At 41.9% G+C, this 18,664-nt stretch overlaps 2 protein-coding genes across 2 annotated transcripts; both read right to left on the bottom strand.

Annotated features, from left to right (window-relative positions):
* Positions 1-2,630: 2,630 nt before the first annotated feature.
* On the bottom strand, positions 2,631-3,038 carry LOC124126800 (tripartite motif-containing protein 3-like). The gene has a single exon (XM_048397205.1). The coding sequence runs from the start codon at positions 3,036-3,038 to the stop codon at positions 2,631-2,633; it is 408 nt and encodes a 135-aa protein (XP_048253162.1).
* A 140-nt stretch (positions 3,039-3,178) lies between these two features.
* LOC124128778 (E3 ubiquitin-protein ligase TRIM56-like) lies at positions 3,179-13,186 on the bottom strand. Its single transcript, XM_048397211.1, has 3 exons — positions 13,150-13,186; positions 5,108-5,417; positions 3,179-4,320 (listed from the first exon to the last, which is right to left on the bottom strand). Exons 2-3 carry the CDS (start codon positions 5,415-5,417, stop codon positions 3,317-3,319), a joined length of 1,314 nt encoding a protein of 437 aa, XP_048253168.1. The 5' UTR covers positions 13,150-13,186; the 3' UTR covers positions 3,179-3,316.
* Between the last annotated feature and the right edge of the window lie 5,478 nt (positions 13,187-18,664).

The following is an 18,664-nucleotide window of genomic DNA, read 5'->3' as shown; positions in this document are numbered from 1 at the left end:
CAGCATGTACCTGACAAACCTGCAAAGTTTCTCGAACAAATATTGAACGGTTTATGAGTTATGCTCCGGAAACGAAACCTACCCTCACAGAACCTAAGTCCATCTTGTTGCCAAGGAAACGTAAAAAATAAACATTTCTTTATTTTCTAAATAGCAAAAGGTACCAGTTCAGCATGTACTTGACGGCCTGCAAAGTTTGATGAAAAAATATTGAAAGGTTTATGGTTGGTTTGTTGTTTAACCCCGCACTCGGCAATATTCCAGCTATATGACGGCTGAACGGTTTCTGAATTATGCTCCGTAAAGGAAACGCGACGGACGGATGGACGGACGGACGGATCCCATTTCTATATCCCCCGCCAACCGGGATTCGCAACCATAATCATTGGTTTCTGGCTTCCCTAAGGGACGCAACTCTGCACAGCTAACCGTGCTCCCTGTACGAAAATATTTGTATGTCCATATAAATAAGCACTAAGAAATTAACATACCTTAATGACTGGTGTAGACATTCTGATATGTCTGAGTGACCACAAACAACAATACTTAACACCATATCATTGTCCGTACTTGTACGTGTATATATTAAGTATGGTCATCAAACGGGGATCATCAGAGAAGCTCTGCGGGAACATGGAGATACATGGACGTCCCCCAGTCAGCAACATTTCAGTGATATCAGCCTGTATACAAACAGTCGAGTATGGGACATGCAGCCCACAGGCTGACAGCAATGACACAGGTCCATATGTGTCGTGGGCTCTATTAACAGCAATCCTTGCACTCGACTTTCGATGAGGGCAGCAATGACACACAATCAGTGTCACACGTTGTAACACTCAGTCACCATTATAACCAAGCATGACTGACTCCCTCCCTCACCACAAACTAGAGTTTTGTTTGTTGTTTAACGCCCAACTCAGCAATATTCCAGCTACATAACGGCAGTCTGTAAATATTCGGGTCTGGAACAGACTATCCAGTGATGAACATTATGAGCATCGATCCACGCAATTGGGATACGATGAATTGCATCAACCAAGTCAGTGAGCCTGACCACCAGATCCCGTTCGTCGCCTCCCACGACAAGCATAGTTGCCTTTTGTTTTGTCAAAACTGTCACGAGTGAATGTCATTAAGAATTGAAGCATTGGGTTTGTAAGATCGACATCAGGTAGCCCGCTAACTAATGTATAACACAATTCCGCATTTAGAATGCCTTTCTTTTGTTGTCAAACGATGGCGTGAATGGTACTTGTGGACAGTTCCAACCCGTTTCGTTGAAAGATGATAACTTACATATATATAATCAAGATCCTTTCTTTTTTTATATCCTGGAAACATATATGAAATGTGTTGCTTCATAGAGCATTTGACACCAACTACGTCGTGGTCAAAGGGAGATAATTCATTTGTCTTTACTTACTCAGATGGAATTTAAATTATGAAGCTCGCTCATGGAAGAGAAGATATGCGACAAAACGCACAACAATGGAAGAAATATTGTACAAAGTTAAAAGTGAAACTTGACTTCATCAAGGGCTTATCAACCCCGTGAAGATTTCAGTGTGCCTTTCGAAAGAGGCGACCTACAGAATCGGGTCGGCAGGCTCGCTGACTCCAGACTCGAGTATTTACAGACCGCTGTTTTATAGCTGGGATGTTTCTGAGTGCGGCGTAAAACAACAAACAATCTCACCAATGGGATATTAAAATGCGTATGTCACTGACAAGTTTATTTAATATACATGAAATATGACTTTTACATTTATGATAGTGGTTCTCCGATCAGCTCTGACAAATACCTGACGTATGTATTCATTAGTAGATGTAAGATAAGATAAGATAAGATATATTTTATTATAGTGTCACATATTGTACATAATAAAACTATAACATTTTATTGAAACAATAAAACTGTACAATATCCAGTCTGGTAAAGTTTACGAGAGACTTCTTGAAACATGTTTAAAACATATAAAGTAAAAGTATTATCAGCGAGAGTTATTGATAGTAACGCCAGTAAACAGTCTTCCTGGATAATGTAAGTGAACGTGTAGCTATTTGAGTAGGTACAAAAATCAGGGTTAAATTCCTTTGCCTCACAGAACGTATGTGGTACCCTGTGGCGCTGAGATTTGAGGTACGTAGTTGCGTCCCTTGGACGTGACAGGAACCTATAGTCGTGGGTTTGAATCCCAGATTCGCCCTGATTAATTTTCTAGGTTTGTCAGCACTGTTTCCGTGCTTTTGGGTTTCTCCAAAGTTGTAAATGTCTACGACCTGCATAATTCTTGTCTTGTCCCCATATTTAATCTAAAAAAGCCACAACTAATCTAATAATTCATTATGTGCTTGTCATGCGTATGCGGAAACAAACGTTCGCTCGTCCTGCCGATGTCCCAAGTTCAGTTGGTCAACGCGACCCCGTTGTTGTAAGGGTATTGCTCGAATACTGCTAAAAGCGGTGTATTATCATATTCACTAATTACTGCAATCTATGTCCAAATGTGGTTGGCGTTTGAGGTATTTTACACAAAACAAACTGTTCATTTGGGGCATATTTCTGAATTTTCATCATAACAATTTCCCCGTGTTTGTGATCCGAGTATGTTTTGCTTCCTGGCGTCTCACTGGGGAATACTGCAGTTGAATACCTTCACAGCATCTCCACTAGTTTCCACCACATACAGTTTACAGTCACAGAACATCAAGCCGTATGGATCCTGTAGTCCATCATGTGACGTCAGCAGGTCTCTGACAAACTCCCCTGCTGGTGTCAGTAGTACCACCTCGTGTGCCCAGCAGTCCGCCACCAGGATGTGTCCTGTGCTGGTAGTTGTGATACCTCGTGGTCCACTCAGTCTCCTCTCTCCTGTAGGGGTGTAGGTGAACACAACATCTCCCTCTGGTGTGATACAGTAGACAGAGTGTGAGCCATCATCTGACACCAGGATGTTGCCCCTGTCTGTAGCACAGAGGAAGCTGGGGTAACGCATCAGGTTCTTCCCAGTGTTGAATGTACTGACTGACCTCATCACTCTCCCCGATACATCCAGGATATCAACAGAGGGAGGATTCCAACAACCTGCTGCTAATGTTGAAGGACGCACAGCTGTTAGACACTTGTACTCCTTCTTTGTTGTGACATGTGACTGTAGCACCAGGTCAGGGGTCACCCGTACTATTACAATCTCATTGTGTGACCAGAATGATACAGCCACCTGGTTGTCCCTCAGCCTCGTCACAGAGCATGGTTTACTTGGAAGATCCAGTTTACTGTGTCGTGATGTGTTATTCTTTGTGTAGAAGGATTTCAGACATGTATTGTTGTAGTCAGTGACCACCAGTGTCTCCTCACCATCCACAACCAGGAATGTGACGTCACATGTACATGGCTGCTCCCTGTCGCCATCGACCTTGATGGCGACTGTCTTGTGTAACACTTGTCTGCACATGACGTCAAATGTGCCACTCTGTGCCACTCAAGTCGCGTATCCATGACGTCACAAACGTTCTGTTGAATTCTACCACGTTGTACATCCTTGTGTAATTTCCTCTCATCTATTTCACTCACAAATATAAGTTTTGAATCACGAAAGCTGCCTGTGAAAGTGACATCCCTGTCTGTTGCCTCCTTGATTGCCCCAGACTGACACATCTGGTAAATGTCAAACATGTCAGTCTCACTCCCAGACTTCAACACCTGGGTGATGTATTCTATGTATTGTTGATACATCTGCATGTCTATTTCCCCCGACTTTATCCGCCCCCTCAGTGGCCCAGATTGCTTCTCTGTCATCTCATTCAGCTCCTCCAGCAGCTGTTTCTCCTTCTGTTTAATCACGTCCATGGCTTTCTGTGAGGCCTGTCTGATCTGTGACTTTATTTTGTCTTTGTTGTCACTGATCACATCAATCTGTGATTTTTGTTGTTGAAGTGATCTTTCCGTGTCGTCAAAGCTCTCTTTGATCAATCCCTTATTGTGTGTAAGAACACTTCTCATCTCAGACATCATGGACTGAATAGTGACCACAGAGTCGCATCTCCTGTGGTATATGATACAACACTTTGGGCAAATTGCCTTATTACAGTCTCTGCAGCAGAAATCCATGACTTCGTTGTGTTCTGTGCACCTCTGTCGTCTAGTGACCTTCACTGTTTCACCAAGGTCAGCAATCACGTGGTTTGACATAGAAGGAAGAGACGCATGCATCTTCACACATCTCTCACAGAGCGGCACATCACAGTCTTGACAGTAGGAGTTGGCCGGATAACTTTCTCCCAGGTTCTGGCAGGGATGGCAACGGTTTTCTGTATCTGAACAAGTCATGGATAAACCTGTCACATCAAACGTGCAATATTTAACACAATAATGAGATAACGTTTAATGGAACATATAAATATACATAGGGTGAATCAAGAATAAATGTTAATTCTGACCATTGTTTGGTTCAACGTTTTCAGTGTCCGGAAAGTTTCCTCACCTTGGGATAATCTACATGTATAGATTTCGAAAGTGAAATGACCAAGGTTTATTCTAGATAATCCTGAAAAATATAGGTGACCCTTCAGTTTCGTCTTGATTACTTTCATCTACAATAAACAGTTTACCATCACCATTTGGATGTTGCATGAACGTACATAGACTGAACCTGGTTTGGTATTACCTCGGTCATTCAGGAAAGCGAACCTGCTGGATGATAGCGTCACAGTCTCTCTCCTTTAAGATACTCTATTTTGGGTTCTTGGATTCAGTGGAAACTGAATCAGCGAGGTTATAATTCAAAACAAAGGTTTATCATCGCTCTCAAGATTATTGCACTTATGTAGTGGTTGTGGGCTTGTGTGTGTCGTTTCTTTTACTAGTCCATATCAAAGCTGGTTTAATAGAACCAGCTCACTGAGATGGTGGAGTTTAACATGGATACCCCACGCACGCACAGTTTACTGACTACGAGCCCACCAGTCCCACTTGTATACCTTTAATCTCGAGCACCTGGCAGAGCAATAATCAATACCCTCTTTTACGTCGTTGGGTAAGATGCGGCCAGGGATCTCCCGCTTCAGGGAGAATATCCGTTTCTTCTAGATCACATTTACTTACCATGATCAGTATTTCCCCCACAGGCCAGAGTGTCCAGAAGTCCCTGTATGAGGAAACTTGGCTTGATCTGTTTCACCCACTCCTCCACTGGTCTGTCAGGCTGGGGAACTCCGGTCATCTGACGACAGTAGGGACACGGGATGGACTTGGCTCTGATGGCGTCTTGTCTGGTTTTCAGGAATTTCCCCAGGCAGTCCTTACAGAGGGTGTGGCCACAGGTCAGAGTACAGGGGTCTTTGTATCCCTCCGTACATATGGAACAGGTCAAGAAGTTCTCGTTCAGACTATCCAGCTTTCTGGCGGCTGCCATCTGAAACAAAGGAATATATACTGTTTAAGATCATTTACGTATTTTAGGGACTGGTAATTAATGGTTAATACATGTTTTATTGTGTGATGTGCAGATTTGGAAATACTGAATATCTGATAGCAATGACAATATAGTTAATATTGACAGTAGTGACCAATCATGATGCATGTAAAATACATCTCTATTTTAAACACTGAACAAGTGACCTGAGTTTGTGAAAAGTAACGCGGGTTTCTCTGAACTGTCCGTCCTCTATAAATGAGTGAGTGAGTTGGATTTAACGCCCCTTTGAACAGTCATTCAGTTGACATTCTTGAAGTTAGGGAGTAAAGAAAAAACATACAACTTTATATACATTATGCTTTGGCGAATTGCATTTAGCGACGTTTCTATGTAGATTCTCACACTGTTATCAAGCTAGAGTGTATATTGTTCCAATTACGCCTGGGCGTATCTGCTTAATGTGGGAGGAAATCCCGAAGTGATGCAATACATGTAGGTATGTTACAACCAAAGGTTCCATAATACAAGTTATTTTCCTACTATATGATATAGACAAAACACACAAGGGTAATATTTTCTATGACCAATGACAACCGCTGTCCTCAACAATAAAACACTCGATGCAGTTAGTGTTAACATAACATCAAATATTTACAATTACGTCATACACAATAGGGACTTGCAACAGGGCATTGGCGAAAGGGAGAATGTCTTATTTAAAATCATGTGCACAAAACTTCATTTTATTCAAAAGTTACCTTAGGGAAGCGTGTGGAAAACAATGAAAGTCACAGTCATAGCACATGACGAGGCAAGTGTGATAAATGTCAGAATACTCATCATAATGCCACGTTGATATCGAGTATGTCAACCATTAATGCAAGACAGAACACGTCGTTTGGCCGATGACGCAAAACGTCGGATGACGTTGCCATTCCATTCGTCAAAGAGGCAGTGCTCCGGTTGCTGGCTGTTGACCGGAGCCACTGGGCGACTTCTGATTTAGCCATCGAGATAGTTCCATAAATGTTCAATGGGGTTCATGTCCGGCGAGCATGACGGCCGTGGTAAAACCTGAATGTTCACGTTGTTAAGGAACTTCTGCGTCGCATCCGGCGTCGCATTGACGTGCTGGAAAATGATTTCACGGGGCTGTTGCTGGATGAATGGTTCCGCAACAGGCCGCAAGATTTATCTCTATATCGGTGTGCATTTATGTTACCATGAACAACAACGCGCCTCGTTTTCAAGGCACCAAAGATTCCCTCAGACCATAACACCTCCGCCTCCAAATGCCCGCACTTGAGGAATGCAATTCTGCGCTAAACACTTCTGTTCCTGAAGAGACAGAATCTGCTCTCATCAGAGAACATAGCACGTGCCCAGTCATCCTGTTGCCCACATCCTGGCCCTCATCAGTCTGTTGAGGCGATGTTGAGGTGTCAACAACACTCCTCGGTAGGGTAGATGTGCTCTGATACCATTGGTTCGTAGCTCCTGTACACGGTTTGTCGACTGTTCCTGTGTCGACGTGACGAAGCGGTTTCGGAGGTGAATCGTCCGGATGTAGCGGTCTTGATTGGGCGTGGTCACCCGTGGTCTTCCGCTTCTCGGCGGGTCTGTTGCATCAACCTGGTAACGGTTATACGGGCGCATCCAAACGTTCTGGCAATGACGGCTTGCGTCGCTCCCTGTTGGGCCATCCCGACGGCTCTCTACCTCTCTATTGCAGTTAAACGTGCCATTTCTTTGGTGTGCTTTTTGGTGTTGTGTTCCTAACGCGTCGGGTCAGCAGTGTTATACAATAGATCTGCACGTGCATTACGTGCTACAACACCTGACATCGTTTTTTGCAAAGTGCACAAGTTTTACACCAGTTGTCAAATTTTCCTGCTTTTTCCCACCGACCAAATCGGGTTTGATACGAGGGATATGTTTAAGTATGTTTTCCTATAAAATAAATCACCTATAACAAAAGTATTTTAAAAACATGGATAGTGTCGTTTCTTTTGGACGTTAGTTTATATCATGTCGAAAGGAACTCAAGAAACAAAGAAATTAAACAATAGAATGGTGAGCTATAGTATTATTCCGTTTACTGTAGATTTGTCAACTACTGAAGATGTTTTTGTTCGTTTGTTGTTTAACGCCTCACTCAGCAATATTCATTCAATATGATGACATTCTGTAAATAATCGAGTCTGGACCAGACAATCCGGTCATGAGCATCGATCCTCGCAATTGGAAGATCTATTGAAAGGATTAAATCATGCCGCCATCCACACTTCACTGGCCATACAGGGCCTAGCGAATGGACTTGACTTCTGTAGCATTTGAATTGTGGGGTGGTGCCACGTGATGAGTATACCCAACGAAGTAAGAAAAATACATTAAACGTTTTCCGAATGCCTACATCCTTGATAATCAAGTGTATTATACTTCTATTTTCCATAATGCGTCTCTCTCCAAATATTTAAAAAAAATATGGATGACAACGTCCGATTAAAAATAATAATATGATTATGATTACTTACATACATCACACAAACATCAATATGTTAATTGGTACTACAACCAAATGAACATAGTGGAAGAAACCGCATGATAGTCAAAAGTGGATATTATATATACTGAACAACAAAAGTTCCTGTGACACTGAATAAGATTTAATGCAAAGTTATGTTTTCACAAATCTGAACAATTTCGGTTTGCAACAGATAAAAGACTCCTGCAAGTGTTCAAATGGTGTAATTTGCCATACTGACTTCAGAAAATGCGTGATTTCATAAAAAAAAAAATGATCCCAAAACGTCAATTTACAAATCAATAGTGTCCACCTCTGGTTGCGATGCAAGCAACACGTCTTCGTCTCTTGGAATGGACCAGGCGTCGCACAAAGTCCTGTGGGATATCTGTCTGCTGGAGCATGTTTCGATGTTCCTGGAGTGTCTGTGAAACACGTGGTTGACGTCGAAGTCACCGATCCATCTCATCCCACATGTGCTCGATTGGTGAGAGATCAGGGGAGCGAACCGGCAAGGGGATGACATTCACGTTGTTTTGTTGAAGAGATTCCTGAACAAGTCAACAATATGAGGCCGGGCGTTGGCATGTTGAAAGGTAATGCCATGACGACGCAAAAACGGTAGAACAACAGGGCCGATCATCTCGTCGCAGTAGCGCTGTCCATTAAGATTTCCCTCTACCACTATCAAACGGGTCCTCTGCCTTGCTGTAATCCCACCCCATACCATAACACTGCCTCCCCGAACCGATCTTCTTCCATGACACAATGATTGACGTAACGTTCACCTCGACGTCGGTACACTCGAATCCGTACATCGCTGTTAAAACGAGACTCGTCAGTGAATAGAACTTGACCCCGCTGCATGGCCGTCCAGCGTAGATGCTGTCTGCACCACTGTAGACGTCATTGACGGTGGTTTCCTCTCAAAATGGGACATCTGGCGGGTCTTCGTGGCGACCTCCCTGCACATTGGAGGCGGCGACGTACGGTTTATGAAGATATTCGTCCAAGGCCAGGGATGCTGCTTGCAGTCACTGTTGTTGGCTGGAATCGATTTCGTAGGTGTGTTGTTCGAATCCAGTTATCTTGTCGATTATTGGTTACGCGTGGCCTGCCACTCTGAGGATGGTCTCTGACTGTATTTGTCTGTGTTTCGGTTGACGTTAAATTGTCTTGCAACACATCGTGGCAGCGACGTGACTGCATTCGTTTGTTGCCAACGTTGCCATAAACACCAAATGGTGTTTCTGTGGACGTTAAATTGTCTTGCAACATCACGTTGACTCGATCCTGCTTCAAGCATACCGATGGCTCGCAGACGCTCATTTTCGGACAGGCGTGTCATTTCGTAATGTTGAATAATTGCGTAATTGTGTTGTTTTTCTGAGTGTTTGTTGTCAGCACGATGTTAAACAATACATATGGAATCCCGTTAACGCACATGTTTCATACCCATTCTTGGGTAATGAAATGCATGGGGCTTGCATATAGGTCAACCTTTGCATAGAATACATGCTTTTCTGTAGTAGTTGCCTTTTCGTGGCTTGATTCCATACATGTACTACAATATTGAAAACCAAACTTTACTTGTTTGAAAAATACACTACAATGTTGGTGTCACAGGAACTTTTGTTGTTGAGTATATATTGTACGAAGGCATATATACAGATGAGACTTATTGGAAGCATATATCTCACTGTGACTCTCTCTGTCTCTCTAAGGCTCTCTCTGTCTGTCTGTCTGTCTCTCTCTCTCACACACACACACACACTCTCTACACACACATAGGTGCTCTATCGGGTTCAAATACGGGGATGTGGGGTCCAGGGGAGAACATCAACATTGTTGTTGTGTAGAAAGGCTTTTGTGATCCGTGCTGTATGCGGTCGAGCGTTATCCTGCTGGAATACACCGTTGCCGTTGGCTGCAATTGGGAGGACGTGTGGTTGGAGAATTTCGTTGATGTATCGTTGAGTCGAAAGATTGCCCTGGATATGGACCAAACCTGTCCTGCCGTGATGAGAGATTGCCCCAACATCATAACGCTACCCCCACCAAACCTGTCCTGCCATGATGAGAGATAGCCCCCAACATCAATACACTACCCCCACCCAACCTGTCCGCTTCCTGTACGCAGTTTCCGGTGAAACGTTCTCCCCGAAGTCTGTAGACCAGTGCTTTTCCACCCCCTCGACGGAGGCGAAATCTTCATTGGTTGCTGAACAAGACATCCATCGCAGTTGAGGCCACAGCCGGTGTTGACGACACCAATGCAGTCGTTGTTGATGATGTTGTCGACTTAATATGACGCGTCGAATAGGACGTCTTGCTTGTTGACCTGCTGCTCTTAAACGGTTTCGTACAATGTGTTCGGAGATTCTGCGTAGTTCGGGTATTTGGGATGCGGTTCAGGTGGCTGTGGTTATGCTTTCATGTAAGTGGTACAGTCGGATGTAGCGATCTTGGGCGGGGGTGGTAACTCTTTGTCGTCCTTGGCCGTTCACATGGTGACCCATGCTGTTGAAACCGATCCCATAGCACTGTGATGGTGCTGGACCTTACATTGGAATTCCTGGCTACGTGCAGCTCAATCGCCCTTTTGTTAATGCCCTGGGTGCCTTTTTCCGAATCGTACGTGTTTCCCGACTAATGGTTTGCATGTCCTTGTTGTAGTCATTTTCATCCGCAAACTTTGTCACTGACACCACAAAAGTTAAATCTCTTCATTGTGCACCTCTTTGTCAGCTACTATTGCTTAAATGGCCCAAAATGTTCGTATTGCGTTTCTTATTTTGAAGAGTATACTTGCTCATGGCTTCTTTGGCCTCACACGGCATATCTATAACAGTTAAACTATCACAAGTAACAAAGTCCTGTATACTTGGATCATGCATTCAAGTGTCACGCACCCATACACGTGTCCGACGTCGTACTCCAATGATAGCCACTACCGACAAAAGAATAAGAATAAGGCAACTGATAAAGAGATTGTGCATGTGTTACGACGATAAATGTCTGTAAAACCAGAGACCACATACCTTATAATTAGATCAAGACGGGTGTGTTAACAATCTATGTCCACGCTGGGATCGAACCACGGAACGTTAACCACTCAACAGATCTAGCGTCCCCCAACCTGCAACAGCTACAATACATTCAGAGATAAACCTTTGACTCGAGTACAGACGCCCAATCACCAGCCCCGCCTGACAGCAGGGAGATTAACCTTGGACAGAAACCGGCACGTATTGACAACACCCAACCGTTCAAAGGTATTTAACTCACGAGTCATTATGTATAATGTTAATGATAGGAGTATATAGACAGGGTCATCCCAACCACTGACGGTGACAGTCTCCTAACTGACTACAAACTGAGTGTAATTGACGTGGTATCTTTATCCAACAAACAGCAGTGATACAACCATTGTTCACATCACCTTGATCTATGGTCGTCTTTGTGTGTGAAGCAGAACATCACAGTCGTACGACCTTTGGATGATATGGTAATTAACTCACTAGAGAACTGATATAGTAATTAGTGTATCGAGCTTCCGTGTGTAGGAAGTTATTTTATTGACAATTCATATTAAGAATCTTTGTAAACGTTCTTCCAGCCCATGTCGAGGATAACTGACAGATTTTAGTGTTGAGTTTACAATGCCTAAAAAGACTGCAGGTTGCGTGTACACGGTTTACTTTGAAACAAATACACGAACTAAATGACCAATTTCTGACCAATACCAACAGTCGTATAATCAATTTTGTTCATAGTTTGAATTACAAACGAATTATAAACCAACTAGCTATATAGACACAAAATCAGATTGGTTTGTTCAGTGAAGGAGTGCTAGTTAGAGTCTGTTTGTAATTTATTCCGCTCACTCACATCATGAGTACTTAAAAAAGGGGCCAAAATGAATCTACCTATAGAATAATAGACTACTCCAATCGTCATCTGTACTCAGCCCATATGTACATTGACGACCTCTAATGGGAGATGTATTATTTGTTCTTATATTCTGTAATTCCACAGAGCATACCTCACCGGAAAACATATCAGCAGGGTATTCAAAACAAAACAATAAAGTAAAATAGCTGTCCCCTTGACTATATGTGAATTAGCACAACGCTTGCCCCGACTTTAAAGTATGATTCGAAATTTTGGGGATTTTATAAAACAAATCATTTGAAAAGTGTACATTTAAAATTTCCTAATATAGCAGATGGTTTTATACTCAGCACCAAAATTCATAGACTACAGTAACAATTTGGCTGCAAAAGCGGCAATGTTTCAGATCGGCATTCTGTGAGGAAGTCTTGGGAACACCATCTCAGTTTGGTGTCTGGCCCACCTGACCACATCTTGCGTAAACATTTGTTTTACCTATAATAAACTAGTGGGCAAAAGAAAGTATATAATTAATTAACAGATCGCCACTGAGGATAAGACTAAATGAGGGATGGACTGTTAATGATCTCTTCAACAAGACAATGTCTCACTTTCACACAACACACGTCTAGACATAGGATGTCCCTTCTGTATTCTCCATAATAGTGAGTGAGTGGGTTTAACGCCGCTTTTAACAGTATTCTAGTTATATCACGGCGTGTCAGCTTAATGTGAGAGGAAAGCCCGAAGTGATGCAAGTCTCAGACGTTTAACACTTCGGTGAGACCCACGAGGACGGGTATGGTGCTGAAAAACCTAGAAACATAATCGGGGCGAGCCGGTATTCGAACCCACAATCATAGATATCTGGCGTTCCCAAGGGACGCAACTCTGCACAGCGAATCGCGGCGCCTAAAGACGACTGGACCACTAGTGCCCCATTCTCCATAATAAGATGATCATGCTAGAATGGAGATATAGGACACTGGGTGTGAGGGTGGTAGAACATAAGGTCATCAGTTTTTAACACCATTCAATTACGTTCGCCAATGAACACCCCGTGTAATACAGCATACATTCAACATATCTAAACAACGTAATATTGTGTATACATTTAAAATAAGGGATTGGTCATATAGTGCAATTAGGTTTGGAGAGGGGATATGTTTCATTTCCCCTCCCCACCCTATAATAAATGCTCTGTCCCTTAAAAATGTTCATATTAATCAAAACAATTATTTTACCCCTCCCCCTTCTTTAACAGTCACTTACCACGACCAATACTAAATGCTGTGTAGCACTCCAACTCACCTTGTGTCCTGACACCGTCTCTCGGTGGAGACGTAATGCGGGCTGGGAGAGGTTTGTTGATAAGCTCAGAAACAAGTCAAAATATGTCATCTCAGGTTCAGGACAAACTGGTGATGTTGGGTCATATGACAGAAAAGGTTAAAGATAGCTATAGATAGGACGTCATGGTGGACCTAGATGATAAATCGAACTTCTGCAAGGTTATGTCTGGTTTTCCCTGTTGCAAGCCCTTATCTTAAAAGAATTAATTATGAATATTTGATATTATGTTATCACAAGCTGTTGTTTGCACTTGAGGCTCGAGGGACGTAAAAGGATATATGAATTATTACCTTCGTGTGTAACCCCAATGTCATATTGTAGGAATATATTGACGATACGGATACACACGAGCGTACTGATCTCTTATGACATAATGTCATTCTCAACGATTGCTCCGATTTTGAAGTATGGTTTTGACATTTGGGGATTTAAAAAAAATAAATATTATGAAAAGAATACATTCTAAATGTCTTCAAGTTGCAGCCGGTCTAACACTCAGGCCTTTGAAAAACCTGCTTGTGTGATATCCACAAAGATCACCCGATCTATTTAGTCACCGCGCCTGACCACCCGATCTATTTAGTCACCGAACCTGACCACCTGATCTATTTAGTCACCGAGCCTGACCACCTGATCTATTAAGTCACCGAGTCTGACCACCCGATCTATTTAGTAACTGAGCCTGACTGCCCGATCTATTTAGTCACTGAACCAGACGACCCGATCTATTTACTCACCGAGCCTGATCACCCGATCTATTTAGTCACCGAACCTGACCACCCGTTCTATTAAGTCACCGAACCTGACCACCTGATCCATAAAATCGCCTCGTACGACAATCACGGGTTGCTGGGGTTAAGTTCGAACTCGGAATGGGAGAAACTTGCATAACGAATGTGTGTTATAGCAGGGGAGCCTTGAATACGGTATGTATGTTATTGTGGGGGAGGCTTGAATACGGTATACGTGTTATAGTGGGAGAGGCTTGAATACAGTATGTGTGTTATCGTGTTGGAGGCTTGAATACAGTATGCGTGTTTTAGTGGTGGAGGCTTGAATACAGTATGTGTGTTATAGTGGGGGAGGCTTGATTACGGTATGTGTGTTATTGTGGGGGAGGCTTGAATACGGTATGTGTGTTATAGTGGGAGAGGCTTGCATAACGTATGTGTGTTATAGTGGGAGAGGCTTGAATACGGTATGTGTGTTATAGTGGGAGAGGCTTGCATAACGTATGTGTGTTATAGTGGGAGAGGCTTGAATACTGTAAGTGTGATATAGTGAGAGAGGCTTGCATAACATACGGGTGATAAATTAAAGTGGGAAGGCTTGCATAACGTACGTATGTTTTGGGGGAAGGCTTACATAACGTATGTGTGTTATAGTGGGGGAGGCTTGAATACACTTTGAGGCTTTAACTTGGTGTGTTGTGTAATATCCAGTTGCATAATAAGATGAGGGTGTTGATCGTTAGAAAATTGGCATCAACTGTTGATAAAACGTTCTGTACCAGATCTTTTAAGGGCGACCTGCAGTGTACAGAATTATACCGATACTGATGAATCATTGTTCTTGTAATGTTGAGATAGAAAAACTATTTGAAAATTGTATATGACATATTGTATTTGACATGGTTCTGAGATGACATAGCTTGAAACAACTCGATACAAGTGTATGGGACCGCTGCTAGGGCTACCACTTGGATGAGGGATTCCACTAATAATTGTAAACATATTCATTCATTTTGATGAGACTGTGAGTCATTGTCGGGGTAGACGGTGACCAGATTGGAGGCTAGTGTTGAGTCAGTAGTATCACCATACTGAATACACCCAGCGAGGGGATTGCTTTAAAGCCGGACCGGTCCAGGCCAAGACTGGCCAATGCTATTATTGGCCAAATTATTCCATTATCGACGATCATTCCTCCATATTATTGATGCAAGATGCACACATGGCATTTATGAACAATCACAAACCACAAACATTGTATTTAGCGAGCCTTGGCGAGCTAAATACATAGTGTTTATTCCTAATACAGGATATTTACCATCCCCAAACACACAAGCGTGATAACCTCTTTATCATATAATGTCATTCTTTAATTCTGTGCTTCAAAATCGCTTTCCCTCTGTCACAAACATTACCGAAACACTGCGAGTTTTCCTGGAATGCGCGCATTGATATTTATTACATCACAGGCTAGGTGATGTGTCAGTCGGACAGTGCAAGTAGCCAATTTAGTTCCAACTGAAAACTGTTTCTTATACAGTGGCGAAGCAACAACAATACTAGTTTTTAATTGCCTTTCGCGGCAATCCATCGGTCTGTCCGCTAGAGTAACTGCCCTTTGTCAAAGGGAAGCTACTCTAACCCTAGTCTATGAGACGTCACGGCCACGGTCAGACGTTGTTGGCAGTCGGTCTGTCCTGTCATAACGTTAAGAAGTGTAGTCAGATGTACACACAGCGACAAAACGTAACAAAGTAACAATTCAAACATATTTCGTCCAAATCCAACTATTTTAATTTGTGGAGAAGGTTTCAAGCTGCAGAGGTCTACAAGCACAGATGTTGCTAATGATCTCGCTTGGCTAGGCCTAGTGCCCTCGCAAAATTGTTTCAAAATTTATATCTCCAAAGTTGACAAAACTTATAAAATGCCTTAGCTACGTCACAGTTAGACACTGATTTTCAGTATATTAGACTGTTCTTTTGATAATGATAGTTTATCCAGATTCCCGATAGTTAATTCTGACTCGATCGCCGAATGACGAGGGCGACGACATGTTTGTTTATAAACAGTGAAAGTAGTCCCTACTTGACCTTTAAAATTTGCATCCTTATCCGCTTATAACCCCAACGGATATCGTTTTTATCCGTTGGCTTTATCCTGCCAAGAAACCTACCCATTATATGATAAATGTATTTATCCTGCGTATAGAATTAAAATATGCTGCGATGAATGGTAGCCTATACAGGCCCATTCCGGAAGTAGACTACAAAACTGTGTCAATATGCAACATTTTCATGTCAAAACAAATTTAGGCTCTGCTCAAAGTCGACATTAAAGAAAATTACCATCAATTAATGTATCTTCCTGAATAGCTTGTGTCAAATGTGCTGCCTAATTTAGTGTGGACAATTGCTGGTTGAGAAAAGATTCATGATAAGATTTCCTTTGTCAATTCAAGCACGGATCAAACTATATGTTTTTAGGCAATGGGATAAAGCAACATGTATTTATGCAAAGCTAGAATGAACATGGTGATATGGATAATGTATGCTTTTATGTGTCGACTTCCAATTGTATTATAAAATTAACTAGGTTTACAATTTAATACAAATTCCTTCAAAGTAATTACATTGACAGTACACAATGGAATGGCAGTACAAAATCAAATGGCAGTACAAGTACAATGGCAGTATAAATACAACAGCAATAAAGACAAGGATAATAATATTCAGCAGCAACAGTTGTCAAGCTTCCGAAATAGGCTCAGGCTTGATATCCAGGGTGAAAAATGATCTTCAAGACGTCTCGGAGGTACGCCAATGTATTAACCTTAGGTTTAAGCAAAGGTATGCCTGCACCAGGACGGAACACACATTACAGGTAACAGTTGATAAAGCATTGACTATACCGACTAAAGGTCCGATAATATTGTTAGGAACCACAACACATTTGTTTCAGGACATCCCATGGGTCCAGTGAACAGTTATATTTTAAATGTAAACTCTGCGGTCAAAATATTGCCTCCAGTATTTGTTAAACAATGAAACAAACCCCCTCCACCCCCATCCCCTCCACCTCCAAAACATCAACGGCCTTTCCCTCAAAAACACTATAAATTCACATTGGTTCCAGCAGTAGATATTTTCTGATGTTCTGTTTCAGGGAAAAGGTTTCAGAGTCGTGGTGGTCGCTCTGATAATGTCGCGATCGGTGCTGACGTGGTACGACTCCTGGAGTGTTGAAGACGTTGACTGAAGACTCGTTCTATTTGCTAGATTTGAATATAAATGCTTCTTAAATGGAGACGTTTGGTAATATTATAATGTGGTAATAGTATAATCGGACTTGGAGACATCAAGGTTCTGTATTCTAATATTGGAATATGTTTGGTCAGGAATGTGGCACAAAGTGCAAGGTTCGAGTGTTGTTTTGGAGGATGGTTTAGTGGATACACCTATATGACTTGTGTAGTGTCCACAACAGTTATATGCAATTACTTCTTCGTGAGGCTTAGAACATCAACCAACGCTCGTGCATGTAACGTGTACTTCAAGTAGACATGCATGTGAATCATTTCAGGGTGCTTAATAAGCTCACATAAACTACATGTAAGACTGTGTCTGTTTGCAGGACCACTATTTCTACATAACTTTTCTTTACCTTGAAGAATGTAGATTTATGCAAAAAATGATTTACTATGTATCCATCAAACCCATCGCACTCCATGAATTCTATTGTCCAGCGGCCGCAGTGCATAGCCATGCAAATTATTATTATGGTCAGCACTGGTCAGTACACAACACTGCTGATAGTGACCTGCTTGATTGATCGTTCCTCTTCTTATTAAGCCAAGAAACATTTTGTTATCTGATGCATTATGTCTTATGTATATATTTTCTAGATGGTCTATGTTTTTACATATGGTGTCGTACTATTCATGACAATGGTGCTTGTACATACAGCAATCCACGATGATCATATGTTTCAAAAGTATAGCTTCATATAAAATAAACGCCCAAAATAAGTTCATATTGGGAATCATATGCAATTCCTGTCATTGCATGCATTGTCTACTTATTTGAGCTTGTTCCAATGATGTCAAATCTGGCTTTTGGTCCTGTGATTGATTTGTTTGCGTGTTTATTACAATAAAATCAAAACTGCTCTAGTCTACACTTCGTGAATTTCGTTTCATATATTGAAGCATTCGAAATAATTAGACTTATTTTACAGGCACAGACACACACACATGATATCACCAAAATTTAAACAAAATCGCTTTCTTTTTCCTTAAACATGTTAAACTCGCTGGAGGTTGGAACTGCTCATGCTTTGGTCGAACAAACCATGGAACTCGAATTATGTTTGGAGCCTGAAGGAATGAGAGATGTAATTACAATTTGCCGCAGTTTTTATAACAATTTACCACAGTGCAGTCATAACAATTTACAGCAGGTTTTATTACAGTTTACCACAGTATTACATTTTACTACAGTGTTATAACATTTTCCGTAGTTTATTACAATTTATCACGTTATTACAATTAACTTTGTAACAGACGGGTGCCACCTGTGGGGCAGGATACGTTCACCTTCTCGAGAACACCTGGTATAATTAATATTTGAAAGTGATTGAAAGTGATAAACGGCATTGTTTTCACACTTGTTAAAAAATGTCATGCATGAAAACAGTAAAACAAAATGCTCGTGCAGTTTATGGCTTTCGTAATTCGTGGTAAA

Source organism: Haliotis rufescens, unplaced genomic scaffold (assembly GCF_023055435.1).
Source record: "Haliotis rufescens isolate VD_foot unplaced genomic scaffold, xgHalRufe1.0.p SCAF_164, whole genome shotgun sequence".
In the NCBI taxonomy this organism is placed as follows: Eukaryota; Metazoa; Mollusca; class Gastropoda; order Lepetellida; family Haliotidae; genus Haliotis; species Haliotis rufescens.
This window is presented reverse-complemented; position numbering and strand designations above follow the sequence as displayed.

Bases quoted from the DNA above. Each gene is read 5' to 3' on its own strand.
- LOC124126800 (XM_048397205.1), bottom strand. From the start codon at position 3,038: ATGAGGTCAGTCAGTACATTCAACACTGGGAAGAACCTGATGCGTTAC.
- LOC124128778 (XM_048397211.1), bottom strand. From the start codon at position 5,417: ATGGCAGCCGCCAGAAAGCTGGATAGTCTGAACGAGAACTTCTTGACC. The intron at 4,321-5,107 runs GTAAGTAAATGT...TGACTTGTTCAG, and splicing joins TGGGGGAAATACTGATCATG to ATACAGAAAACCGTTGCCAT.